General features: G+C 40.3%; 4 protein-coding genes across 9 annotated transcripts; 1 reads left to right on the top strand and 3 right to left on the bottom strand.

The window, feature by feature from the left end:
- Positions 1-454: 454 nt before the first annotated feature.
- LOC146691662 (E3 ubiquitin-protein ligase rnf146-like) lies at positions 455-4,534 on the bottom strand. The gene is made up of 2 exons (XM_085431583.1): positions 4,316-4,534; positions 455-3,739 (listed from the first exon to the last, which is right to left on the bottom strand). Exon 2 carries the CDS (start codon positions 3,736-3,738, stop codon positions 2,680-2,682), a length of 1,059 nt encoding a protein of 352 aa, XP_085287709.1. The 5' UTR covers position 3,739; positions 4,316-4,534; the 3' UTR covers positions 455-2,679.
- A 2,777-nt stretch (positions 4,535-7,311) lies between these two features.
- Positions 7,312-8,559, bottom strand: cenpw (centromere protein W). Its single transcript, XM_085431582.1, has 3 exons — positions 8,355-8,559; positions 8,161-8,274; positions 7,312-7,516 (listed from the first exon to the last, which is right to left on the bottom strand). Exons 1-3 carry the CDS (start codon positions 8,439-8,441, stop codon positions 7,490-7,492), a joined length of 228 nt encoding a protein of 75 aa, XP_085287708.1. The 5' UTR covers positions 8,442-8,559; the 3' UTR covers positions 7,312-7,489.
- A 760-nt stretch (positions 8,560-9,319) lies between these two features.
- Positions 9,320-12,739, top strand: hddc2 (HD domain containing 2). The gene is made up of 6 exons (XM_085431574.1): positions 9,320-9,428; positions 9,803-9,924; positions 10,181-10,283; positions 10,355-10,423; positions 10,500-10,638; positions 10,713-12,739. The coding sequence occupies exons 1-6, from the start codon at positions 9,351-9,353 to the stop codon at positions 10,868-10,870; spliced, it is 669 nt and encodes a 222-aa protein (XP_085287700.1). The 5' UTR covers positions 9,320-9,350; the 3' UTR covers positions 10,871-12,739.
- A 64-nt stretch (positions 12,740-12,803) lies between these two features.
- Positions 12,804-27,634, bottom strand: tpd52l1 (tpd52 like 1). Of its 6 annotated transcripts, none has more exons than XM_085431576.1 (8): positions 27,380-27,634; positions 20,846-20,961; positions 20,590-20,738; positions 18,451-18,552; positions 16,298-16,312; positions 15,716-15,754; positions 15,199-15,259; positions 12,804-14,049 (listed from the first exon to the last, which is right to left on the bottom strand). In XM_085431576.1, the coding sequence occupies exons 1-8, from the start codon at positions 27,396-27,398 to the stop codon at positions 13,927-13,929; spliced, it is 624 nt and encodes a 207-aa protein (XP_085287702.1). In that variant the 5' UTR covers positions 27,399-27,634; the 3' UTR covers positions 12,804-13,926. The 6 variants fall into 6 exon arrangements, with proteins under 6 accessions (XP_085287702.1, XP_085287707.1, XP_085287701.1 ...); XM_085431581.1 differs by lacking the exon at positions 27,380-27,634 and adding an exon at positions 22,930-24,008; XM_085431575.1 differs by lacking the exon at positions 27,380-27,634 and adding an exon at positions 22,019-22,901.
- Positions 27,635-27,817: the final 183 nt, after the last annotated feature.

Raw genomic sequence — 27,817 nt, 5'->3', positions numbered from 1 at the left:
TTAGAGTGACAGCTAGTTCTTGCTCACCTCCTGAAACAAAACACACCTTACATAGTCACTTATCATGGTCAGAAGTTTGTTTTGTTTAACTGTTAACATGACTAAAAACTACAAACTGAGTGTTAAGTTTTTACCCATTTACAACTCGATAAAGTATACAAAATTGTGTTTGAATGCTTTCTAAAACTGCTGAAAGAATGAAGATGTTCTTTTTTTCAAAAACAAAACAAAATTGCATTCACTTATTTTCCAGGCTGCAGATGAAAATTATTTTACCCAGGAACAGAAACACGACATCTGGCCACCATCGCCACTGACTAAAGAGTGCACACAGCTTTGTGAAAGCTCTGAAAAGACACAGACAAAGTCTGGCCCACAGAGCCATGTTTCTAATTCAAGTCACAGTCCAACTGCACGCATCAAGCCTGCAGTTTTCTTCACTTGGCAAATGCTGCAGCTCAGCGGCTTTGGTGGGGTTTCAGAGCATCATATAAATAAATCCAAAGGGCAGAAGGGTCCGGAGCCCAGTGTTTAAGTCACAGCCTTTAGTGATGCATACAGACTAATGCGTCAAACCAAAGCAAATGTGAGCAAGACTTTGATGGAGATACAGTGGGAGTGCAGTGGTGTTAACTGTTAGTCTGTTTGTACCTTTTAAAGGCTGTGAATAAGTTGATGTTTTGGATTGGATCAGCTCCATTTTACTGAAAAATGTGCAGAGAACCCAGAATTTATACAAATAAATTTACATGTTGCTCATGGATTATAGAAAAGGCAGTAATGATTTTAAACACACAAACTGAATATTTCTGTCCACTTAAGATTCGTAATCATTTAAGAACAAATAAATGTTAAATAAAAACTCAAGTATTCACTTTGACACAAACTGCAGCTGAATTCAGCAACTTTCCAGTACAATGTATGCTTGAGTTAGTAATTCCAATGTTAAAAATGTTATTATTCACAATAGGCACAAAAATACTCTTAGTTGCATCATGGGCAAGGTTTCAACCACCCAGTCTGTGTGGAGCTGCTTAAGGGTTTCAGAAATCTGAGCAACACCTCCATCTTGTGGACTCTTGAAACATTAAATCCAGGACACTCCTTGCAAGCAAGTCCATGGATCAGAGCTTCCAGTCATCCCACAATCCTCTAATGCACTGAATTACATATTCATCCATCATAAATGAAAATCAACACACCCCATTATGTGACTTTAAATCACAGATAAACAATTTTAATAACTTGACAAAAACACCACAAGGGAAACATTCAGACTTCAGTAAGACAGGTACAGCAAAAACTTAAAAGCTGAAGCAAGAACATGGGGAGGGAAGGCGTCGTGAGGGTGACAGAGCTTGTGAGGACAGTGTGAGCTCATTCAAGTACACGTCAATGCCAAAGCTTTGATAGTAGCCCTGTGACAAGAAATAGAAATCCAAATGTGTCTCTCTACATATATAACCCAACACTTTCCAGTGGTTCTGCCAATAGCTTTTCAACACCCAACAGTGCTCACAACAAAAGAAAAAACACATCATTATTAAATAAGACTATCACACCAAACCAGGGGGGGAAATGGCCTCCCTCCTCTAATACACACACGCGCGCACGCGCACACACACACACACACACACACACACACAATCTCAAATTTAAATAGCTAATAATTAGATCCTGATTAAGCTTTAAAAATAAAAAAACCTAATCATCACAGCAAGGAAGCAGTTTCAATCCTCTGTAACTTTTGCTACATTTTAGGCTTGATTTTTAAACCATCACTCTAAAAATGGAGAAAAGAGGAAAAAACATTTAGATATACATAAATCAGCCACATTAACAATGAGCTCATAAAATTGGTAAATAGAGAATCACTGAATTTCAAAAGGGCTGTATTACACTGTCACATCTTATGATAAGGCAGTGAGCTTATGGTAGTTTATAGACTGGATAGCTTTCTAAAGCACGTCACTTTTTTGTTTTAGGAACAAGCCTGCTGTTGCATAACCACTGAGCCATGAACTGCAAACTGTTTACGACTATAACAACGACCTTAAAAAAAAATTATATTCCTTTCTAAGGTTTTAGTTGTTTCTGCTCATGAGAGAGTACAACAAAGGTAACATGAAACATCAACCTATATCAGAGGTGTTATGATGATGTTAGCTATTACATTATCCCACACGTAGCAATTTCATATAATGTCTATGTAAAAATGTTAATTTGCTTCAGGTGACATGAACTGGGGAAAGTATGCAAGTCTGCAAGCTAAATTACTTGCATTACAACTTCAGTGGAAATTTTGCTAAGAGTCATAAAATGGATTCTCTAAACTCTCTCAAAACTGGAGGACCTGATTCCAGCTACTGCCTGTAATCCTTCTTCTCGCTTTTACTACTCTCTATATTTTCATGAATTTGGTCTGAACACAGCTCAACAGACACAGGGCCACCGACAGAATGAAGTTTACATTAAAGTGGAGGGAGAATTTTAATTATTCCAACAATAATTTCAGGATAATGTTTGGCACATCAGTCAACAGGTTAATCACCCAGTGACACAGGCAACAACACATTCAAAAGGTATTGCTCTATCCATGGGATCTTTTAAAGATGCATACTGGTTTTTAAACTTTTTTGCTGAACTGATGAGAGTTTGAGAACTTTTCAAATGTTCCAGTCACACTTCTGTCACAGTGCACTGCCCATCAGGACTACGTGAACGGAGACTGAGTGTAGAACTAGAAGGCCTGCCCCTTGGAGGGACTCTGGTTGGCTGGATCTCTCTTAGCGGCCTCTGCCTATGTCTTCTTCGTGCCACTGATTCTTCTCGATCTCTCTCGCACTTCTTCTCGTCCTCACTCTCACTGTTGCCAGATGCAGATTCATACATCTGAAGCTCGTCATCTCCTTCCACCTCTTCACCCTCAGGCTGGCTGATTAGAAGCTGAGAAAAAGATGCCTCCAGGGTCGAAGGTGACAGAGGACTGGTGAGATGATGACGCCCCAGGAGTGTTTGAGGTCTAACAGGGGGACAAGACACAATAACCGGAAAGGAAGACTGCGATTGGCCAGCAGAGTCCGATCCATGAGCGGAGCTGACACGCTCTGTTGCTGCCGGAGCAATGACAGGTAAAGCAGGAACAGGGGTAGGTTCAGGGTCTAACCTTAATCCCGCCACCCCCTTTTTAGGAATATCTAGAATGTCCCTCTTTATCTTGCGCCTGCGACCATGCTCATTTCTGCGGTACTGGACCATGTTTTCCAGATCAGCCACATAAAGAAACCCCGCAATCAGCATCTCTGTGCTCTTTCTGCCCTTGGCGAAGGCCTCCTCTAGCTCTCGGCTTGTCCTCTCATCGTACTGCCACCAACCGTTGCGTCCTTCATAGTACCATGCATAGTCTCCGCAGGATTCACCTCCTACTCCCCCGCTTCGGCTCAACCCAGAAGCCGCTGCCTTCAGTTCTTCAGGTGACAGGAGAACAGGCCGCTCCAGGAAGTCCTCAGGGATTTCCTGTCGGCAGAGAGCACAGCGCTTGCTATGCCAGGAGGCACCTTTCACGCACAGGAAGCAGAAGACATGGCAGCACGGGAGGCGTACAGGATGGACGCAGCTCTGCAGGCAGATGGCACACTCCGGGGTAGTGCTGGTGGAGGCAGCATCCCCCACTTCCTCAATGAGCTTGGAAGGTCGCAGGGCGTTTGCTGAGAGGTCCACTTCTCCACAGCCTGCCATGCTGCAGGGAGAGAGTCACAGCACAGCAAATGGGACATGCATGCTACAAGCTAAACAGATTTAGTGACTCACTGACAAAAACATGGGAATGCAGCCCAAGTTAGCATACACTGCACTGCTCTGCTGACACTTCTGGGAACGCCCTCGTTCGCATATAGCACAAAACTGTTTTCAGGGCAAATATCCCCCTTTGAACATTACTTCCCAAATAACTGTAGCTTTGAAAGCCTAAATATTACAAACAACAGACAGGCCAGCATACTTCTCGTGACTTTATCGGTCTGCAAATAGAACAACAAAGGCCTCTCTGTTTGGCAGAGCTAATGTAGCCACCCAGCTAGGCTACTGTTGTGCTAACGTTAGCTTTTCAGCCCCAAGTTGTATAAACAGATATTAAACTACTTGTCATAATGTTAAACTCTGGCATTGCTTTTGTGGCTGTAACCAATCTACAGTCGAATAAGTTAAATCATTCATTCAGCCAAAGTTGGCCTGCTAGCTCCAGCAGTGCATGTAGCTAGCCTGCTAGCTGTCAGTGTGTCTCCGGGCTGCTAAAGTGGCCTATAAATACACTCACCTGAACTCGGGGTACCTCGAGAAGCGTCCTCAGCTGAAGGCCAGGTTGAGATATTTCCACAGCTGCATTTATATTTGGTTATGAAGTTATGTATGACAGGAAACGACTGTGTTGCTACGTTAGTTGAGCTCTGTGCCCTGCCCAGCTAACTTCAGTACTGCTGGATGTGCTGCAAACACTTTCCAGCGGTGATACATATGTTGTGTAGATCTGGTGTGTGTGGCTGCACAAAGTAGGTAAAAAAGGAGTGTATTTCACAGTAAAAGGAGGGCTTCATTAAACCTGTTATGGTTTAGTATGTTGTACACCATAAAAAAGAACTAACTTTATTTAATTTTTTAAAATAACTGCGATTTACTTAAGAAAAACAAATAATAAACCGTAAAAAAAAAAAAACATTTGTCCTACTCAGGTATAATATTTTCACTTTTAATTAGACATTGTAGTTACTGTGTGTTGTGCTTGGCGCAACCCTGTTACCAGAACTCTAAAAAACTGAACCCAGAGTTAAAAAACTATTGTTTGATAAATTCTTACTCATCAAGTTAAATATATACATGGTCATACTGAATACTCATTCCCTATGGTGTTAACACCCAGCTCAAACACATTTTTAAAGAAATAATCAAAAAAGTAATTTGCATATATGCCTTTAAATTTGCATAATATTTGCTACAGCTTTTGTCTTAAAAATGTCTTTATTTAGGTTTACCAGGCAAAGAAAAAAAATCACACTAATGAAGCCTCAAAAAGTCATGTCTCAAATATAATGCACTTGGCATCAAGGGGTTAAAATATGTTGAAAAAAAAGTTACAAATAAATATGTTTAGAAAAAGGTTTAATATGGTTCACATTTTGTCTGAGCCCAAATGTCATTTATACAACAAGTGCATGTTTTAATATTTTGTGCAGGGATTAGTTTCACATTTATCAGTGGCACAGAAAATGTCCTGCAGCAGTAGAATGGCAGTGATTCTATAACATTTTCATGCAGTTGCTACATCTGGTGATTATATTTGCTATATTATTTAGCAAATACAATCAAATTATCTGAACTTTATTATCTGTGTTAACAGTTCAGTAGGAAAGCGGTGAAATTTTTGCACAGGAATGAGAGATAGACACACAGGATGACAAAATTACAAACTGTAAATATAAACCAATCAGCAGCAACGTTAGGATTAAAACCACTGGCATAATAGAAGATCCTTAGGGTCATGTTTGAGTCTCTTTTGTTGTCAGGGAGATCCATGGTGGGTGGGAGTTGGTGTTGGTTTTGTGGCTTATCTCAGTGCATGGAGAACCTTGAAGTGTTTAAGGAATCCACAGCACTGGTGCATCTTTTTGTATGCATTAAACATTTTGCATTTCTCAGCCATTTTGAGCTTCTAACAAGCACAAACACAAAGTTTTCATCATTAAATGTGAAAGTATAATTTGCCCCATACTTGCCCCAGGCTCTTGTGTTGATTTTAGTCCCCAAAAGAGTAGTGTTCGAGTGAGGCATAAACTGAAGCACAGATGAACCTTGGAAATTAATAGCTAACATACAAGCATGTCCAGATGAAGATGTACACAAGCACTTTAATAAAGTTAGTCATATCCATCCACTTCAGTCATAACTGTCGGGCTGTATAGAAAAATCTGGCTTCTTTTAGATGAAAGAGTTTCTACTTGTTTTTAAATTAGAAGACATTAGTGCATAAATTCAACAACGGATGCTAAAGATGGAGCTGCAAGGCAGGAGGGGAAAATGTGCACACCTCATGTGCACATCTATGCAGAACATTTAAAAAGGAAATACATTGATGAACTTTCATGGTGCTATCACTTACTTTGTTTTTCTCTACCCTTTCCAGCTTTTGTTTGTTTGTTTATTTACTGTGTGTTATTTATGCTTTAAGGGCTGATTTATAGAACATTTCTATCCCAAAATTGTGGAAAAGTGATTAATTTCTTATGGTATCTTGTAATTGTTTGTTTACTTGCTTGCTTCTTTATTGGAAATGTATGCACATTTGTGCGTTTTTACACATAAGATACCTCATTTGTAGAGGTAAAAAGAATAGTTAAAATTAAAAGAAAAACAGAAAAACTGTAATATAAAAACAAACAAACAAACCAAACAGATTTTTTTTTGTGACAGGTGAACACACCTATCAGGACATACTTTTCTACATACATTTACAAATGTATGTATAAATATATATCTCCATATCTAGGGTAATATAACAAAGATAATAAAACATGATAAATTAACATGTCTTTTGCCTCATACATGAACAAAGTTGGTTATAATTAAGTTTATGTAAATGAGGCAAAATAAGTAGCCCCATATTTGGAGTATAAATCAGCCCATTCCAACTCATTTTTTCAAAAATGCTTAATTCCCACCCCTGACTCTTGGTTGTTGGGTGTTATGTAGATGACTTTGAACCCCCTCCCCCGCTACATCTGCTGTCAGGGTGCCGGTTGAGCAAACATGACACTCTTTTCATTAGTAACTTAGCAGATACTGTAAAAGAACAATCAGGCACTTTTACGACTTCAACCTTTTGGCTCACTATGAGGAACCCTGTAGTGACGTGGAACCAGTAGGATATCACTTCATCACACTAACACATGTAGTGTGAAGAAGTGAGGAATTTGAAGAATCATGGGATATAATGGGAGAACAAAACAGATTCGAGAGAGCTCATCTGCACACATACAGCTTTTTAAAACCTTATTTTGGGATCAAGTCAGCAAACTTAATCAGGTCTTATCAGGACTGACTGGTGATTATGTATATGCAGGTTTGATGAATCACTGGCCACTGAAATTTAACTACATTTAGGTAGGGAGTGATTTAATTTGGCTTCCAAATGAATGCCCAAATAACTGCCTGCAGGCATTTCAATGTGGACTTTCTAAAAGAATTTGATCCCAAATGTTTTCAGATAAGAATAACAATTATTTTCTATATTTTAAGTTGTCATACATAAATTAGGCAGTGTAAAATTCATGAATGTTTAATACAGAACAATGAAAGGACAGTGTTTACTTGCACGGAAATACAATTTTAAAAAAAAACTCAAAAAAGGAATTTCAGATCAAAACAAGACATTAAAAATATGAAAGAATATTGCCACTGCCTTCTAAAATAATCTTTATGATGCTCTTCACCGTCTTCATCATCCTCTCGCCTTTTTCAATACTTTCTGTAAAGAAAGAACGGAAATATTTTAGAGTGAGCTCAATTTGACACAACACTGAAATTTCTAACTTCTGTACAGTACGTTTAAAATATCTTTAATAATATGAAGAAGAAGTGCCAGCATACTGAGGGAATAAAATTATGTCTGTTTTATGTAGTTTCAATTACAATGATTAAAAGAAAAACTTCGTAATGTAACAAGATGATAGCTGTTATTATTTTACAGTAGCAGAAACTACCTAGCGTGGAGCAATTCTTTAAAAGTCTTTGAAATGTTAACATGTGATTTGATTGTGTGTGCAGAGAAATAATGTTTGTTTGTTTATTTTAATATTAAATAATGTGTATTTTCTGCTGTAAGGGCTGATTTATGTATATAAGTTATTCAATCAAGACCCCTCCAATAAGGGAAAAAAACGTAGTTTACTCTTTTACATTTAGTGCTTTACAGTTATATACAGTGATGGAAATATTGAAAATAATTCAATCTCTAATTTTAAGGTTGTTTAGTTAAACGGAGAGACAGAACCAAACGATTAATCGGGAATCAATAGATTAACTAATGATTTACTAATGAATAGTAAATCTCTAATCACTGGTTGGTTACATGATTGTGTTGTTAATGCAGTTATGTGAACATAAACCGACCTTGGAGACTGCCCTGACGTGCTGAGCTCTGATCGTCGCAGATTTCTCCTCAAACGCTTTGGCCTTCGCCTCTTCAGCCAGGCTGTTCAGGAACAGCAGTGTCAGCAGTTCGATCTGAGCACACAGGAGCAAAAACCAGCTGTTATTTAGCGTCGCTCATCTACCGGTCAGCTGCGGACAAAGCGATAGCCTACCATCGCCTCTGACGCCGGCCTCACGTTTATGTTGCCCTTCGCCTTCGTTTTAATTGTACTTTTCAGTCTGGGCGCTTTGTTCAACATGTCGATGAAGTTTCTCTGTGAAACAAGAAAGGAACACCCCACGAAAAACGTTTGTTTACGTTTTCTAATCTCCCGCTTTGTTGACTTCCGGTGTAGATTCTTCTTCGTGGTCTTATAAGCCGTTTGCCTCCTTGCTTGTTTCATCCGCGCCATCTAGAGTTTTGTACTCATTACTGCGCAAAGCAGTAAATGCTTTCTCACCTTGTATTAACATACCAAAACATAAATAAATAAATAAATAAATAGATAAATAAATAAATAAAAATGCAGAAGATTTAAGGCAAACATGACAAAATATTAGGGTTGAAACTTAGGTAAAAGTAACATGCACATGCAGGAAATCTTATAATTTGATGTTCACCTGTCACAATTTTTTTACCTCTACAAATTAGGTATCTTCTGTGTAAAAGCGCACAAATGTGGATACATTCTGAATAAAGAATCGATCAAGCAAGCAAGCAAACAAACAATTAAAAGATATCATAAGAAATGAATCACTTTTCCACCAATTTTGGGATACAAATCAGCCCTTACAGCATAAGTAGCACATTATTTAACAGTAAATAAACAAACAAACAAAAGATGGAAAGGGTAAAGAAAAACAAACTAAGTGATAGCACTTTGAAGGTTCATCAATGTATTTCCTTTTTTAAAATGTTCTGCATAGATGTGCAGATGACATTATATAATATCCATAAATCTGCATAAACTCCTAAAACACAAACTGCAGGATTTTAAAGACCTGAATGTGTATTTTGAGGACAGGAGGAGAGGCAGTGCTTCCTGAATAAACAGATACAAGTGTGTCCTTCGACTCGGTATCTTTACGTTGTGTATGCTGCCATCCAGCGGCTGCTTTGCGCTATTACATCAGCAAACTCAGTCTTTCTGTATCCGGGTCGGCGGATCATGATGGCGGCCACCGCGGACAAAACAGCCGGCATGAGTAAAATGCTGCAGTTTATGAAACTTATCGGACAATTGAAAGTGAGTTATTATAGAAAGAGAACCAAGACACCTCTATGTTGTTATTGTAGATGTGTACATGTGATATGTTCCTGCAGCTTCGTGTGTTTTTTGCCACCAAACCTTTAGTGTACAGTATTTCCCCACAACGGAAAGCCAGAAAAATCTATCACCAGAAGCCAGAGATATATTATCTTTTAGGTCTGCTTACCCGCTTTACCTGCAAAAACAAACAAACAAAAAACTTAAAACTATTCCTACTTGCACTCATGACGAGTTATCAAACACAGTGAAGTCAGTATCTGCACACAGAGTGTCCCCCAAAAAACCCCTGATGAACCAGTTATGAGACAGATATCTGCATGTGTGTCACTGATGGCTGATATTACTCGCAGAGGGTGCCGCGGACCGGCTGGGTGTACAGGAATGTGAAGAAGCCGGAGAGTGTGTCTGACCACATGTACCGCATGGCCATGATGTCTCTGACCATCACTGACCCCACAGTGGACAGGGACAGGTGGGTCCCATACACCTGAAAATCAGTTTTTACACCATTATCTAAAAGGAAAGCTGAAAAACATATAAATGTTCCTCTTTTTATGTGCTCTGGGTCTCTTCCTGTTAAAAGGGACTTCTTCCTTTCCGACATGGCGACAGCTGTCGCCATGTACTTGCTCATAGGAGATCACAAGGAATTGCTCTTTCATATTGCAAGGTTTTTAGCTTGCAGTATAAAGGACCTTGACTGTTGTTGTGAACTCTTGTGTCTCCAGGTGCATAAAGCTGGCTCTGGTTCACGACATGGCAGAGTGCATTGTGGGAGACATCGCGCCATCAGATAACATCAGCAAAGCAGAGAAACACAGGAGAGAAGAGGCAAGCGACTTCATCATAAAGGAGGCAAATACTAAACTTGGCTGTAGTTGTAACTTCTCCTTGCCTTTCAGGAAGCGATGAAGCAACTAACGAGTCTTCTTCCGGAGGCTCTCAGACAGGAAATCTACACACTGTGGGAAGTACGTCTCTGCAAACATGGCATTTGTTGCTTCCTGGCCATGTGCTTTATAATCGGGATGCTTTGTCCTTGTGCAGGAATATGAAACTCAGAGCAGCGCAGAGGCCCGGCTGGTGAAACAGTTTGACCAGCTGGAGATGATCCTGCAGGCGCACGAGTATGAGGAGCTGGAGGGAACACCAGGAAGACTGCAGGAGTTCTTTGACTCCACAGCCGGTACGTCTCCAGCACGTCTATCGTAGCATTTACCCATTTTTCTACTCGCTCTGATCTTGCTGGGCTGTCTTTAGGTCGTTTCCACCACCCGGACGTTCTCCAGCTGGTCAGCTCTATGAACAAAGAGCGAGAAAGTCACATGACCAACACAGATGGCACAAAGACGTCTGAGCCATCGCAGGCTGCTGATTCGGTGCCTGAAAAAGACCACACAACGTCACACGCTTCCTGACTGTAACACGCACACAGTGAACAGGACTTCTCAGGTAGACAGAGATGCTGGATTCAGACAAACAGTCTGTACAGGGACGCACAAGCTGTAATATTGTTTTTGGTTTTTTTTGTCTAAATCACACCAGTTCATTGTTTTAGTCATTGTTTTATATGTTTTCAGTTTACACACATTATTGCGTATTTTAAACCAAGACAAAGTTAAAGCAAAGACTGAAGATTTGAAGTAGCAAATGACTTTTAAGGAACCGCTACGTTTACATATTATCTAGTAACGCCATTTCTTGATCTTGTATTTGTGACAGCTTGTGTTTTTCAGTTATTTGATATACATGTACATCTTTAGTGTTTGATACTTGAATGTGAATCAGGTATGAATCTAAAAAAGATGCGCTCACACTTGGCTCCTGAAAGTAAACTTAGAGGCTTCAAAACCCAAGTTTGGCATCACATTTATAACTGTGGCGAGGGCTCTCGTCTTAACTAATTTGGTGCTTTAAACTTTTCACCTGTGCTGGTGTGATTAGATCTGTGATTGGCTGAACAAATAAGGTGGTGGAGTAGGTCTGATATCAGTTATTGTCAAAGATTCCTTCAGACTGATCTCAGTCGTTCTGCATTTTTAAATTAGACAGAAATTATCTGCAAACCTTCCACAGTCTCTGAGACTGACTGGCGGATGCGACTGTTTGCAGACAGCTTGCCTCCTAAAAGCTGACGTGTGCAATCATCGTGCAATCAAGCAGTTGCGTGTATGCAACACCTTCAAGCTTTGAGCAAGCATTTAATCACCTCAAGCTGCAGCTGGTTTAAGAAAATGAAAAAATCAATACCAGACACTGATTTCTTTATAGATGGAAGGAGGTTGTGGTCTTATTTTTATTCATGACTGAGCTCTTGGCTTGCTCTGAATTAGAAGGTAGCTTTGTCGAGCTAAGTGTGTCCAGTGATTTTCTTTTGAGCTGATTTAATATCAGTTTGCTCACCAAACGTTGTCTCGTTACGATTGTGCACAACAACACATGAATTGAGCTGTGGTTTGGGTAAGGCCTTGAAGGGGACTGGCGGCGGCTCCCGGGCCTGGCAGATCCTGGCAGATCCTGGCAGAAGTGAAAGAATTGAAAAATGGCAGGTAGGATGGGGCATGAAAACAGCTTGCAGAACTGGGTGATCCATATATAGATAAGAACAGGAAGTGGCGTGTTTAGAGACGTGGTCCTGGTTCTGAAATTCAGATACTTTAATGCAACAGTGTCGCTGCACCATTACATTGTAGTCCATAAATGATAGGTGTGTTTTAGAAACAATGCTGCAGATAAACGATTATTTTAGTATTCTGCAGGTATTAATGTTTGTTCTGTTTTCCTCATGCTTTTCCAGAGTGCTGTTGAAACTGTAGAGTGACATCAGGTTTGGTTCAAACAATCTTTATTATACATACTAAAGTCATAAAAACAGTTATTGATCATTCACATACAGTGTTATTGTACATGATGGTCACAGTTATGTCTTTTTGTGTTTATGCTGTAAAGACATTTATTACATAAAAGGTTTATTGAAATCAATTTTCCAAAGACAGAACAGAACGAGTTATTTTTAGTGAGTCTGTTTCTGTTTATGGATTTTATTGAATGTATTTCAAGGGCCAAGCATCTTCTCATGGGAGAGGACCAAAAACAAAAGTTTAACACATGGAAGAGAAAGTAAAAACTACAAAACACAAACGATTATTTACTGCAAATAATACAAAGACAAAGTAATGAGTTTGCCACACAGAGCAGATTTGAATAGTTGCAAAGATCATTCTCATCGTTTACGGCACCAACATTTTAGTTATAGTGACACTGAATTCAATTTTTCAGCGTTAAAATGTTCGTTAAAATCTGAGCTCATGTAGTTTCACTACATGCGTAACAGCATTCGCTGGATTAATGCGTCACATTTACAGCCAAGAATTGTGCTCCCGATGATACATCATGTCGCACTGATGCTTTTTCACATATACACCACTGCTTCCTGTAGTTGCTCTCACAGTTTGCATTTAGATATTCAAACAGACCCCAGCTGCAACTCCCAGCTGACTGCTGGCTGCGCCTCCCCAACCCCATGTGTATATCAGTACACTGAGTATATATCGTGAAATGCCGACGACAAAATGTTTTTAGATGCCACAGTGAAACCCGAGGAGCTAGATCTTCTGTAGTAGTGTAAAATCCTTTATACAAATGTCACCCAGGATGTTCAGGTTGATCGGTCACATTTTTACAGCATTAAGTAATAAAATTACTTAATTTTTTAAATCACAAACATATTTCTAGTAAAGATGTGAAACAGCAGTTTTCTGCTGTCCTAATAAAGAAAGGTAGCTGTTTTAAAACTCTCATACTGATGCGGTGTTGAACATCTACTGTCACTTTTTCCACTTGTCTTAAATTTACACATCTCACGGAGGAATCGGCCTTTTGTTTTGTGTCTGGGGAAACCCAGCTGTGATCTGACAGCCGAGTGAACTACATGAGCACAAATGTGCCAAATAGAAGAAGAAGAAAGTACCAGCTCGATATGCGGGGTTTAGGTTCAGTCTGTCTCCTGAAGTTGATGTGTAATCAGCTCAGACTCGTTTCATGTCGTGTTTCAGGTCATTTAAGGCCTATCTGCTAGCTGCTCCTCCCCAACCCCATCTCATCAACATCTGTGGTGTAACGTGGTTAGGAAACCTCTGGAGGACAGATGGCATTCATCAAATCCACTAAAAACCCTTCAACACTATAAATAGAAGGAAAACATTATAGGCTCCTTGCTCTCATTAGTCCCCGTATCATATGAGGTTTAGAGTTGATCTTTTAAAATAAAAGAAGACGACTGCAGCCTTAGGGGTCATTTTGGGTAAATGTAATTATTTAGGTTTTAAGACAATCTGTATTCTGCAAAAGCGCCTTGACACTAAGGATCAAAAGGTGTTGTGCACTGTTTCAGTCAGAGCTTTGAGTTAAAGTGCTGCGACACATCGGCAGCGGAGTTCCCGTTTAAGCCCTGGCTCGTGGTCCGGGTGGAGCCTTAACACTGCCTCTCAGAGCTGTCCATCAAGTTGTTGGTGGGCGTGTCCTGTGAGCTGGCGTGCGCTGTGGATGACAGGACGTCCTCAAAGCTGCCCCCACTCCCGGTGCCGCCAACCTTTGTCTGGGACAAGAAACAAAGGCACAAAAGTGTCACTGAAGCTGTCGTTCTTGTTCTGTGGTGCTACAGAGTCGACTCAAGGTGGCAGACTTTTACAAAGACTGAAGCTGTCGGGCATTTGCAGGGCGTGTACATGGAAACAGGAGTCATTTCACCAGCTTTTGTTCCAACTTTGCCGACCACCACAGCAGATTTCAAATCAAATAATCAACATGTGATTAAAGTACAGATATTCAACTTTGATTCAAAATGCCATTAACTGTTTAAGAATTTACATTTTCAGAGGCTCATAAAGTAACTGGACAAACTAACAAATTTGTATAACCCGTGAACATCACCACATCCTGGATAACTTTGAGATGCTCTGGTGGGCCTTTACACTTTGAAACTTCAGCTATTGTGTCTGCTTTGTTTGTCATTAAATAAGGGAACACGAGTCACCTGATTACAGAACCGCTTGTCAGTGAATTTTCCAGTTACTTTTCAGCCACTGTTTGTAATTCATGAACCGTTAATGCAGCTGTTTTGTAAAGCCTCTTGAATTAAAGCTGAAAGTCTGCACTTCAATCACAGCTTTATTGTTTGATTTAAAATCCTCTGTGATGGTGTACAGCGGAAAAAATACAAAAATTGTGTCTTAGGCCAAGAAATCATGTACCAAACTGATCATTTACATCACATTTAAAGCATCCATACATGAATGAGTGAAAATGTGCTTTCAGTCAATTTGAAAACCAAAACTCTTAATATAAACCTCTCTGGTGATCTAGTCGGGTAAAAACAGGGTCAGTTTCACAGCTTACTAACCCATGAATGTTGCTTCCTAGTACACTCCTCTGGACTCTTAGGACTTGTTTTGGTATCACTATAAATGTCAGTAATCAGTGGGTTCCCTGTCAGAGTGTAGGCTCATAATTACACACTAATTATAGTACTTTGTTTTATGCGTCAGTACTTAGAAGCTGCAACCTGACCAGCTTCTTTATGTGCAGCGTTCACATGAAATAGTTTTTAGTTTATCTTGAAAAACATTCAAAAGTGCCCCTAAATGCCTCGGATTAAGTGAGACTACTTTTAAGGCAAACACACTCTGTTTGAGGCTTTTCACATGTTATCACTTTATAATGCTAAATCTCTCTCTCACATGGTTACCTTGATAGTGGAAACTGTGTTCTCAACTTTCTCTTCAAAAGACCTGAAGCTGGGAGAGTTTCTGTGAAAAAGGGAGGGAAAGATTATTAAAAAATAAACCACATTTTGCTGTCTTATCACATGAGCACACAATTATTTGTGAAATCCTCTTCTGAAATAGAAGAAGCTACTTTTGGCAGCGCCCTTATTCAAAAAGGGGTCATGTTTGATTTGTAAAATATTCTGAAATAACACAATGGGGGTTTTTTGGTACTGCAACACAAAAAAGTCAAAATGACCTGAAGAAGTGAGCATGTGGAAAAAAACACACCAGGTATTTTTCCAGGTGTGTCAGGGTCAGAGTGCCTTTAACTAAATACAAAGCAGTGCAAGCGTTGCATTAACTCCTAAAGACTGCACAGGATTTTTTTGTGTTAATACACAAAAACTTCAAATTTTAAATGATCATCTCACATATAAACATCTCTCTCTCACTCACACACACACAAAGACACGCACAAAAGCACAGAGTGGTTACCTCATAGCGGGCATGCTCATAGAGTGTTTGATAGAGTAACTGTCCCCGGAGAGCGTGGTGAGAGAAGAGTTAATGATTAACACAGGTTACACGCACTCACCAAACCAGAAACAAAGCCAAGAGTCAGAGCAGTGCTTAGCTGTTCTGTCCTGATGCTGTGCATGTGCAGAGTGTGACAGAGGATTACGTACAGGAAAGCAGTTACATGTCAAAAGATATGCAAGCAAGGAATTAGCAGCAGCCACTCCAGAGTTTCTCGTGTATTTTCATTAATCTCTCTTCAATAGATTTATTAAATAAAGCTATTAATTTAAAACTGAAAAATCCAATGTGGTCCTAAATTTGTTTTTTATTAGCTTAGCTTTAGCACTCTCTGCACAGGGAAGTGCAGCCACTCATGTGACTCAGTCAGGAAGACAGTTTCTCTCCCCGAAAACAAAACTGATGTGATTCTGGGCTCAGACCAGAACCTGACTGAGTCCATACTGTGCTGTCCAGTTAGTGCTATCAGCTGATCTGACTGAGATCTACTCACTGCAACAGACTCCTTACTTTGATAAAATCTACTGTGTGGCTCCTTACCCTATGGAGTTGGATCTTAGGAAGCATGAAAAAAGACAGAAAAACATTTTAGGATACTTGGACAAGCCGATGTCAGCATTACAGTCACACTCTGTCAAATTCACTTTACCAAACATTAATATCAATACAAAACTATTTAACTACAAAAGGCAAACTACCACTACTACACTTATTTTAGGTAACACAAGTAACCAACTCTTTGAAACTTGACTCTTAAAACATGTGTAAACAATCTGTGTTAGAAGAAGAAAACAGAAGAAGAACAAGGGAAACAGTGTCACAGTGACTGGAAACCCAGCTGTGGAACTCGGTTGACAAACAACAGTGTAAATCATCTTTGTAACTGTGTTACAGACTGACTTGATTTGACAGTTTGTTTCTATTAATCTACCTGTAACGTGATTTTCTGTAGGTTGTGGGTTGCTTTTTTTGGCGTCATTGGTCAGTGTTAATTGCACAGCATTAACACATGTTATACCAGACAGGCAGCTCCTATTCATATTTGCATGAACATTTTGTGGCACATCCAGTATTTATAGTTCATTACTAAATGTTGCAAGTTAAACCTTTCAACATTTTTTTGTTAATGATCTAGATAGATAGATAGATAGATAGATAGATAGATAGATAGATAGATATCCACAGCAAAAATATTCGAATAAGTTCATGCCCACACAAACCAAACCTGTGTAGAGTGTGAGAACATACCTCCGTGGGAACAGTAACTCTAGACCAAACATGCTGGAATATACCAAAGATAATAAGTTGTTGCTTTTCTGCAATTGATATCCTCAAAAAAGGATACATTAAATTACACAGGGAAGTACTGAAAGTATAGTATAATTTTAATTGTATAATTAGAATAGTATAAAAAGTATATAAGTACAGTATTGGTATAGAATAATTAAGTGTAATTGTGCTTCCACTTAAAGCCAAAGAAAGCCAAACTGTCTGCAGAAAAGACTTCTGATTGATTTCACCACTATTACATTATTAATATGAACTATTATTATTATGAAGCACTAGCAACATGGGCCTGGTGACATTGTGATGTCCTCACTGGGCTTTTGGTTCCTAACCTTCAAAAGCTTTTTTTGTTTTCACCTGCACATCCTGGAAATACTTTCTGCATCACCATTGCGCTGTCACGCAGTCATCTGTGCACATTTAACACAGGGACACATGCTTTCCTGCAAAACACCCCAACATTGTGATTGTGTGTGTGTGTGTGTGTGTGTGTGTGTGTGTGTGTGTGTGTGTGTGTGTGTGTGTGTGTGTGTGTGTGTGTGTGTATCCGTCTCTCAAACAGAGCAATGCAGACTGTCAGCTCAACAACAACAGAAAGTGACCGAGGGAGACAGCTGCTGCCTCGAGCCCTTTGACTCAGAAAGCAGCTTAGTGCTTCTTACATAATCTGATGCTGCCTTGAACTGTTTAGACCAAGAGTCAAAACTCTGCTGTCTGAGACACAGAGATGGGTAGCACAGATAGAAAGTGTCACCGAGCTGGTTAAAAGTGGAGGCGCACGCGGGGCAGATGGGTTCAACCGGAATGCTTGTGTAAGTTACACAGATGAGCCGATAATGGAGCTTTAAGATGATCAAGTGCCTGCAACGGGCACATTTAAATGGTATCTTTTGTGAGCTACAAGCACACATGAACAACATTTAAAGACTGAATGGTGAAAAAGTTCAAAGACTAAAGCAATTAATGGGATCAATCCATGTGTTTAGACAAAGGAAGCCTGGTTTAATACAAGATGCTCTTGACCTGTCAGCAGAACTACTAGCACAGCTTTTATTAAGATAAAATCCACTTTTAGACAAACAATGACTGAAAACCTTCACAAACAAGGGCTTCGATTCATTAGCACATATTCCTCTGCAGAAGGACGACATTTATCACACTATTTGGCGAACATGCTTCACTGAAGAGGCAAGATGACTTTAGACATTTGAAACAGTTTATCTAATCTATGTTTAAAACCGTTTGCAGATCGGGTGTCACAGAAGGCAACGCCATGTGTCCACAGAACAACCAAATTCATTGGGTGACTGTGGCCACACGGTTTGCATACAACTACTGTCACTGTTAAAGCTGTTTGGCAAGTGTGAAGCAGGAAATTCAATGAACATGTGACCATCAGTCTGTACCTCATATCTCCAATCTTCCTGGTGATGGTGCTGCCGAGCGTGCTGAAGGCTGCCGAGGTTCTCTGTCCCGCTGTGGAAAGCGTCTCTGATGTCTTCTTGTAGCTGCCAAAAAACCCCAAAACAAAACACACAAAGGTGCGTGCAGTGAAAGATAAAGACGCATACACAACACAGGCTTGTTCGGAGAAAACAAAAGCATGAACATGCTGTAATTAAAACTTGCACTACTGAGGTTTTACAGGAGCAAATGGAATAAGTCACAGTTCATGTTGGGTGATTCCTTTAGCTGATAATTCATATGTGCAATTATTTTTACAAAGCCTCACTTCAATCACTGGTAATAAAAATAACCATCTAGCTTATTTTGAAATTATTTGTTAGCGTTAAGTAAAAAGGCGAACACATCACTTTAAGGCCCTACTTTGCTTTTTTGTATTGTAGAAATTTGACATGAATTTATGTTGGGCCTGTTTGCTTCCAGATCGTCTATCACAGCTTCTCGCATGTCTGTGTTGCCCAGTTTCTCTAACACCACACATTGCTGTGGTCACCCTGGTTCATTATAGATGAGGATGGAGTCTGTGTGTAAGGTGATCTTCGGTGAAAAGTGTAACTGGATAAGAAAGCTGGCCTTCAGAGACTATCCTCTTGCTCTTCTTTGTCTCTTGCTGTCTGGATAAAAGCTCAGTGCTGACCATCTGATCAGAAAATTTGATTGTTTCTCTGGAGACAGAGACACTAAAAGATCTTACAGAAACAACATTTTGGAGATGAGAAGATGGCTCTTTAGCTTAGTATTCCCATCAAGAGACTTACCAAGTATCTTTGGAGCTAACTATTATCACCTGGTCTTGTACAGATAAATGAAAAATTAAAAGGAAAACCCAACACAATAGTATTTGGGTTCCTGCTAAGGTGTTAGGTTAATACATGCTGCCAGAACAGCTTCAGTCTGTCCTAGCATGTCTCTGAAGGTCTAGTGAAGGGATAAAAATAATTCTTATAGAAAACATTCCCGATCACAGTGATAAGGAACGCAGTGTAACAAGCACCGGATTTACATGAGATGTGGTGACTGGGCACGATTCACTACTTTTCATTTTATCCAACCATCTGGATGTTATCTTTGAAAAAAAAAACACTCCTTTTGAGATAGAAATGTAGGATCACTGGGTAAATTTGATCACTTTGCACTTAACTGCTAAACCATCATGTTTTTCCATCCGTTAACTATCCCTGCTTGTCCTACAAGCCTGAGTCGATCGCAGTGCCATGCATGCAGAGCATTACAGAACCACCAGATCTTCTTACTATGGAGGTCGAGGCTTTCTGTTTTCCTTTTAATTTGTCACCCTCTGAGATTTTTTGGAAAGAACAGAAAACCAGCACATTTCCCCAAACTCCAAACTATTCCTATTAATCTTTAAATAAGATCAACTCCTGCAGATCTGCATGAACATCAAAGCCCCGGTAAAATCAAACCTAAAACCTGCAGGGCTGCACGTTTTGTACCATTTCATTCACTATTAGGTTGGTAGATAGTTGTACACTTTTTAAAGCACACAGTTGAAATCAATATTTCTTTAAGGGAATTTTTTTTTCAGAAATACACCGACAACTTCTCTTTAAAAAAAAGAGAAGTACACAAACAATAAATGTTTCCTGTTACAGGTAGGGAAGTGACATTTAAAAGAAAATCATAGTACAGTACAATGACTTCCAGCTGCTAAAGGGAACATGTACTACTAATTGTGCACTGAGGACAACCATAGCCTTCAGCACTGGGTGATGTGTTTTGATCAGGTTTATGGTGTCTGTTACAGTGAGCACAACAAAGATAACAAATCACACACATGCTGTGCAGCCAGGAGCAGAAAATTATGTTTTTTTAATTAGCTTTTTGATATCTGGCACTCGTTTTGGATAGTCAATGCTGGCTGTTAAGAAGAGAGAAACCTGCTCTTTGTGTGATTACTTTGAGTGTGTCCTATGAAGGGCATCAGTGTTTACAGCTAACATAAAAGCCATTCTGCCGTGTACACTTCGAAACACACACCTTATTAAGCACACAAATTCTTTCTTTGTTTCTTAGCTGTGTGATGTAGCCTCTCTCTCACACACACACACACTGTAACTTACGCTACTGAGCTCTGCATGTCGTGCCAGCCTCTGCTGAAGTTGGTTTTGAGCTCGCTCAGAGGAGTGATGCCCAGTTTCTGTTTGAGCTCCGCATGCTGCTTCTCTTTGGAAGACAAAACCTGCCTCAGTGTGCCGATCTCCTCTTCCAGCTGGACATGCACAGAAAGACACAGCTTCTAAAGTGACTTCATAGACCGAGATAAAAAAGTCATCATCCTAATGCTAAAGATATATTTGTGTTCTTGTGTGTGTTTACTTTAGCTAACTCTTGCTGAATCTCCTCCCTCTCTTCCTCCGTCATGGAGGCGCTCAGGTTGACGTCTGACACAAAGTCTTCATCAGCCTCTCTCAGTGGCTCCGAATCTAGAAAACCTGTGTGAAACACACACAAAGGCACCATAAATGCACTTTAGCGTGTCCATGTGTGACCTTAAAACTGACGACACCCTAATGACAAGGTGTGAATTCAACATTTCAAGGTGAAAATCTGGTCTCTGACCACCAGTAAATCTGTACTTGGCGCCGATTTATTTCCTGGTATTGTTACTTGTTTTGTTGCCATCGTGTATTTTTAAATGAGCCATGTCAGAGACAATCTGGCATCCATGCCTCATTCTGCCTTTTTCTGCTTCATTGTTTTTTTTGACTCTGCTTTTTCCACGTTTTCTGTGTCTGTCTCCATCTCTGATCGTGTCTCTGACAGTTATGTAATCTGAGGCTGCAGCCTGTAGTGCCCTAATCTGGCTTAACTGATGTGGATTATCGTGCTTAAACTCTGCTGACCAACACCACGGGCAAACACAAACACTAACGCACACTCAAACAAGATGGGTTGAGACTTCGGGGAGGAGAGCAAATTTTAAGTTGCAGTGATTGATTTTCAGTTTTGTAGCAAATGAAAAACATGCGCTTGGGGAAAAGCGTTGAATTGAGATTAAAGACATTATGTAAAACCTCCGCTTGCTTACAAGAGCAGCATCGCAGCCGTCTGCCCAACTTACGAGCTATAAGAAATGAAATATGATTAGACAGGACAGAACACACACATAATTCAGATACACAAACAGAATGAAACAACTACAGTAAATGACGCTTTCTGATTAGCAATGTTTATTTACCTTTTAATTCTATTGAAATAATAGTTGCAGAGAGGTGCAAACACCCAAAATAAAGCATGAGCTGAAGGTGAACTCGCTTAGACTATTTTAGTATGATCCGTCTTATACTGTTGCACCATTTGCTTTTATGATATTTGTAAAGGGCTTAACAGCAGCACACAGTACCAGGAAACAGCAGGAGGGCAGTGTACACACAACGCAAGAAAGGTAAATACACGCAAGTCGTGTGTCAATGAACACTTAAAGTTATCCCTTTAAATGCTGACTCAGACGCCATTTCGACAGGATGGAAGTAAAACGTTTTCACGTACCTGCGGTGAGGTGTCCCCTCTCTTGATGTGGCCGCATTATAAGACAGGTGAGGGGACAGTGAGGTTAGTAAAGACTAATGTACTGCACTGTGTCGCCACTCTCCACTGACTGTAGTGGCTACTTTAACATATCAGCAGTTCAGTTCTTTGAAAACTAAGGTTAAAGGGGACACAGCAGCAGCTCATGCAGCAAACTCACACACAAAAACAGCGTACAGCACGAAACTCAAGCACAGCTTGCAGCAGTTCAGTCCGTTGCAGGTCTTTCTACAGTAAAGAGCTTTTTCTGCTAACATTACACAGCAGGAGGACAATGAGATTTTAAACCCCTGCGGTTTCAATAGAAGCTTTTCATGTCTGTCTTAAGTGCACTCAGAAAGCAGTGTCCCTGTTTACACAGCCTTAAAAAGCCAGGCAGAGCCCCGGTTTAGATATTTTCTACCAGAGTTGGTAAAGCTTGGGAAACAAAACACTACACAACACAACACACCATCTCTGCTGAAGTTCGTCTGCAAGGTACAGATTATGTTTTCTTTTCAAAGTGCTTTTGAATATAAAGGTAAAAACCACTGCAAGGTAGCTATGAATGACCACATTTGAGTGCTGTTCTTTACTTGTTAGCTGATGATTTTTGCAATTTTTTGGCTAACCTTGATTTCCTTTTAGCTAACTTTTTTTTAAAGACCTAAGCTATGTCTGTCTGTCCAAAACCTTTGAGGTCCACCAAAATATTGCTTTAGCTAAGAAATACCCTGGTTAAGAGTAGTTATAAGGCATCTTATGCCTTTATTTGACAGTGAAATATAGATAAGAGTGAAAGGGGAATAACCTGCAGAAAGGTTAATGTTCATTGGGTAAAATCAAACAGACAGACATTGAAAACAAGATTCAGTGTAAGATCAGGTACTGACAATCTCAATTTCCCAGGTCTTCACACAGGTCTAGAGACCAGTTGGGGATCCTCAAACAAGCAGTGGTTGCAAAGGAAAAATGTGTATTCTCTGACTGGCTGGCAAGTGGTTGCTGGCAGTCGCTAGCAAGAAACTGGTTTCAAAGAAACGGTGCTACTGCAGTAGAGGCGATGATTGGTCGCCTTCAAAGTAAAAGGTTTGCGATAATACACAGCATTTGATTTCTCCGTGTCTAATTGCTGTCACACTTTTTCAAATGTTGCTGAAGCTCGGTGGTTTGTTAGCAAGTGTTTGCAGGCAAGTCTGTGTCTTCCATGCAAACTACAGTGGACGGTGACAACCTGCTAGTGACAAAAGCAATCACAAGCAAGTTTTAGCTGTGGGACGTTCTCCGCGACTGACTTCACCTGGCAACAGCAACCAGTTCAGAAAAACACGTTTCCCTAGCAACCAGAGGTTGCCAGGTGTCAAAAACTGGTCTCTAGGCCTGTGTGACTGACACTTTTTAATTAAACAGGAGCAGTGGGCCACTAGAAATGTGCAGGCAACATCTAACAACGAGAAGATTAAACTTTGTGAAAAGTTACAATGCTAATTTCATGTTGTTTTTATAATACAATATACAATATACAATATAAAAACTATGTTCTACAACAAAAAAAACTTTTGATTGAACACTTAACATATTGTAGACACTTGGTAACAGAAAGAAAATAAATTCCCCAAAAAATTGCAGGAATTTGGATTTATTACATTTATCTGATTGGTTAATTGTTTGATTGCATTTTCCTTGTTGCTGCTGTTAGGCTGAGTGTGGTCTATATTTGAGACTAAATGCAAACTGTATTATATACAGTGGGGTCTGTGTGTTTGCTTTTTAATTATAACCGCTAGGGATACATCCCATGTGAAATTCTAGATGGCTATTATGTTAACGTGACACGAGTGATAAACAACAGTCACTGCCACCTCTGAGTGCATTCTCATTTGAGGACACCACAAAAATCATGTATCGGCAGATACAAATAATTCAATCGTTACTGAGATAAAAGACTGAATTTAGTTTTTAATAGCTTTGTCACAGATCAGATTGCCTGATGCTTACCATGTTGCTTGTGCCAACAGAAGCCCTAGGGGTAGCTGTAGGTTTAAATGTTCAGCCAAAGTGAACGACTGATCTAATCTACAGGCTCTATATCTACATCCCTTGTCACCTGTGCTGTCCAGCTGCATATCCCAAGCGGTGGACGTGGCCCAGGTGTCAGACACTGATGTGTGACCCCACCGGCTGTCCCCTGAGGGTGAAGTTTTACCCCATTCTGTCAGGTTTTCCCCATTTTGGACGACGGAGGTAAAACCATATGAGCTTTTCCTAAGGGACTCCTCATCAGAGGGGTAAAGCTTACCTTGATTCAAACCTGAGTAAAGTCACAGTTTAAAACATGTTCAGTACCTGAGGAAAACAGAATTTTTAATTTTGCAAGCAATTAGTTCTTATTTAATATTTTAGCTTAAGGAAGGGGAAAAAGGCAAAAGTGGGAAAGCTCACAGGCTGTGAAACTGCCTGTAAGCATACAGGAAGTTCCTGCAGACAGAACAGAGTGCTTACTGGTTTAAGGGAAACACAGGAATGTGAGTAATTTCATACTAAGGAAATCATCCTATCAGTCAGCAACATCTCATATAACTGCCAACGTTTTTTGCTAGTGGTTTTACGTATACAGTATATCCCTCAAATGGTTTGCACTGTAACAGAATTGCATTTTCTTCCAAAACTGATGAAAGACGTCGAAACTTCACCCAGCAGACACAATGTTAGCATTTACAAGGTTTCATAAAACCTATGGAGGCTTTTTAAAGGAGACAGCTGCATGTGGTGGAAGAAAACACAATTGGTGAGAGCTGAGAGTGTTAAATGAAACGGTAACGTTGTGTACCGCGATACCGAAACAATCCACCGAAGATGTTAAAATGCTCTGAAGGGCTGAGGTGGACCATAATTTTCTGTAGCTATGAGCAAAAACCTGTCATATTACACGTAGTATATCTTTTTCTGTTCTATTGCAGAAACATTTCGTGTGGTTTAAATGCATTCCCACATATACATTCATATTTCAGGTCTTTGAAAAAATAGATTATTTGTGATTTAACAGGTATCATGCACTCAAATCAGCCTGATCACTGCTGCTTTGGGTAAAGTTATATCAAATTCAATGAAAGGAATGACTTTCCCTTCAATTTAAGGAATAAAATTCCAGTCTTTTTGTCTTTTTACTTGTTGGTTTATTCACACAGACCAAACTCACTCATCTGACTGTTCATTAAATCAACACTGAATAACAGAAGGGCAATAAGTGCTCCAGTAATTCCTATAGACAGGCACCTTTAAACATTCTGCACCTTTACTGCTTCAGCATTGCTCAGAGCACCACTGCATGACGTGGTTTTATGCTTTTTGTGATTCAGGGTGGATTTACGGGTTTCTTTTGCTTTACTGGGAGAGTTGAGTCTTACCCTGCTCTCCCTCGTGTATGGCTGAATCAACCCATTCCTCTCCGGGGCCCATGCTGCCCCAGTCCACCACTGATCCACTCAGAACACTAGAGTACATCTCTGCAGCGGAGCAAGGCAGCAGGGTGAGGGGACACAAGAAATCCGGTTATACATGCAAACATGGAGACTTCTCCTCCCTGACAGCTGTAGTTAGGCCCAGCTCAGTGCAGGAACAGGAAACCTGACTTTTGACCCTATGTGCCACTGATATGAACTTCTCCGAGCTCTTTAAACATGATGTAGCTCCTTCTTATTATTTAGAGACCCAGACCAAGAAGAAATCAGTGCCACAGAGGGTTCACAACGGGATCTTGTATAACTTTGAAACAATCCAGAAAGAATATCTGAAGCTATTAGGCAATACAAGCTCCCTTCTTGCAGATGAAATCTCATTACACCACACTCCAGCACTACAGGAGGAAGTTGGCCAGGATAAGGCCAGTTTCACTTACAATATGTCCCTCTGGTTCCACATTTTGACAATGAGGCAAAGCTGACTGGCAAAAACAGTTTTTCCAGGGAAGAAAAAGATCACGTACTTGGGTGGAAAAACACTGAGCATACATTTTAATCTAAAAAGCATGTTTTATGGTAATAAAGAAGAATAATTTCCTCAGAGGTGGGTCTTATACAGCAACATGTGTGATTTTAGCTACTCAAAGCAGGTCATACCAGACTGTGAGGGTCTTTTAGCACTAACACTGATTTATGTCATAGGGTGCTCAGAAGAAAATTGTCTCCTTCTTTACTGTCCATTCTGTGTGTCTCCTCCCTCCCCCTGCTTTTTTGTGGGGGTGAAATGCCTTTGGTCACAAGATTACCATTCGGCCCAGCGGTCATGTGGCTATGCTAAATCAGAGGCTTGGGGATGGTCATACGGCTGAAAAAATTAATTAAAGCTGGCAAACAGTAGATACTGCACATAACATTTACAGCAGTTAACACAAAAAAAATCCCTGTTCCAGACATTACAGCTGCTTGTACATGGGTAACCATGAAATATAACCAAAAGTATTGCTTTATAAAAAACAAATAAGTTGATTATAAAGTTCATATTCCCATATCAGAGTCTTTTCCCCCCTTTTTCCTCCCTCTCTAAGCCTTTCCGGCTTCCTGTTAGCTGTAACAGGTACCTATTTAGAATCAGACTGCAAAAGAATGCAATTACCTACCTGAATAAGCAATCCTTTATATCCCACACAAGCAGAGCTACTGCTCGAGCTCCAGCTTTCATTTTCACAATTCATTTGGTCTGAGCAGTCAGTCAACGTTATTTATCTATAGCTTGGAGTCACTCTGTACTCTAAAAACAACACAGATTCTTTGCACTGCTGTAGAAAACGAAAGCAATGCATCTTCTGTAAAGCCTTTTGCAGCAGTGATTTTATCTCCTGCAGTACCTGCAGCAGACCAAAGCGCAAAGGTAGTGGACAGGGGAAGGATGGAGGGGGGCTAAGCCAGTTCCTGAGGTGAATAGAAAGCATTCTGGCTTTGCAGAACTTCCACAAATAGCCTGAAAGTCACCACATAGAGGGGGTAAACAGTAGCCAGCCCAGGATTTGGTCAGGAGTTTCCATGTCGTCTTACAGTGTGCGTGCGTGTGTGTGCATGAAGCTTCTTAACTGTTGCACTGCTTCTTAAAAACGCAGCACCCTCAACAAACAGTCTTTACACTGAAGGCGCCATGCAGCAACAGATGAAGCTGACATAAGCAGCAGCAGATGCTCCGCTTTATACACTTCCCCCCCCCCCCCTCTTCTCCATTCCCACAGCGACGTCATAACAGTGGCGCGTGCAACACTCAAGTTCAACTCATTATCAGATCAACTGGAAACAAAAAGTAACGCTGCGGATTCAGTTATCCCGGTCTGAGAGGTAAGAAACGGCACTCACTCACCTTGCTGCCTGGTTTCCATGAGCGACGCACAGGTGAGCTTCACAACAAATAATAATTAAAAAAAACGCGCTCTGAGTCAACAAGGATCGGCCGCACGGGCAGCTGCACCGCTCCTCGGGTCAGTCCGTGTGTCAAGTTTCCTTGGATGTCACGCGCGCTGGGCCAGTTCCCGGGCGGAGCCTGCAGCGCGAGCCAATGAGCGCGCGCAGTTTTAATGTAGTTAATTTGCTCCGTGCACAGGAAGCTGCGCTCGGTGGACACAACGAAGATGCCACAGCGACAAAGGTCCAGAAAATAAATGTGTTTGTTGGAGGTGGAGAAATATTTTCATTTTCATTATTAAAAAACAAACAAACCGGAACATAAAAATACAAATAAAGAGATAAAAATAAGGTAAATATTTAAATGTAACCATCTTGGATGTTGTGAGCTACTAGT

The sequence above is a fragment of the Copadichromis virginalis genome, linkage group LG15 (assembly GCF_057382275.1).
Source record: "Copadichromis virginalis isolate Kocher_CV1m ecotype Utaka linkage group LG15, C_Virginalis_male_GT1.1, whole genome shotgun sequence".
Taxonomy (NCBI): domain Eukaryota; kingdom Metazoa; phylum Chordata; class Actinopteri; order Cichliformes; family Cichlidae; genus Copadichromis; species Copadichromis virginalis.
Note: the sequence above shows the minus strand (reverse complement) of the source record. Positions and strands in the feature narration are given on the sequence as shown.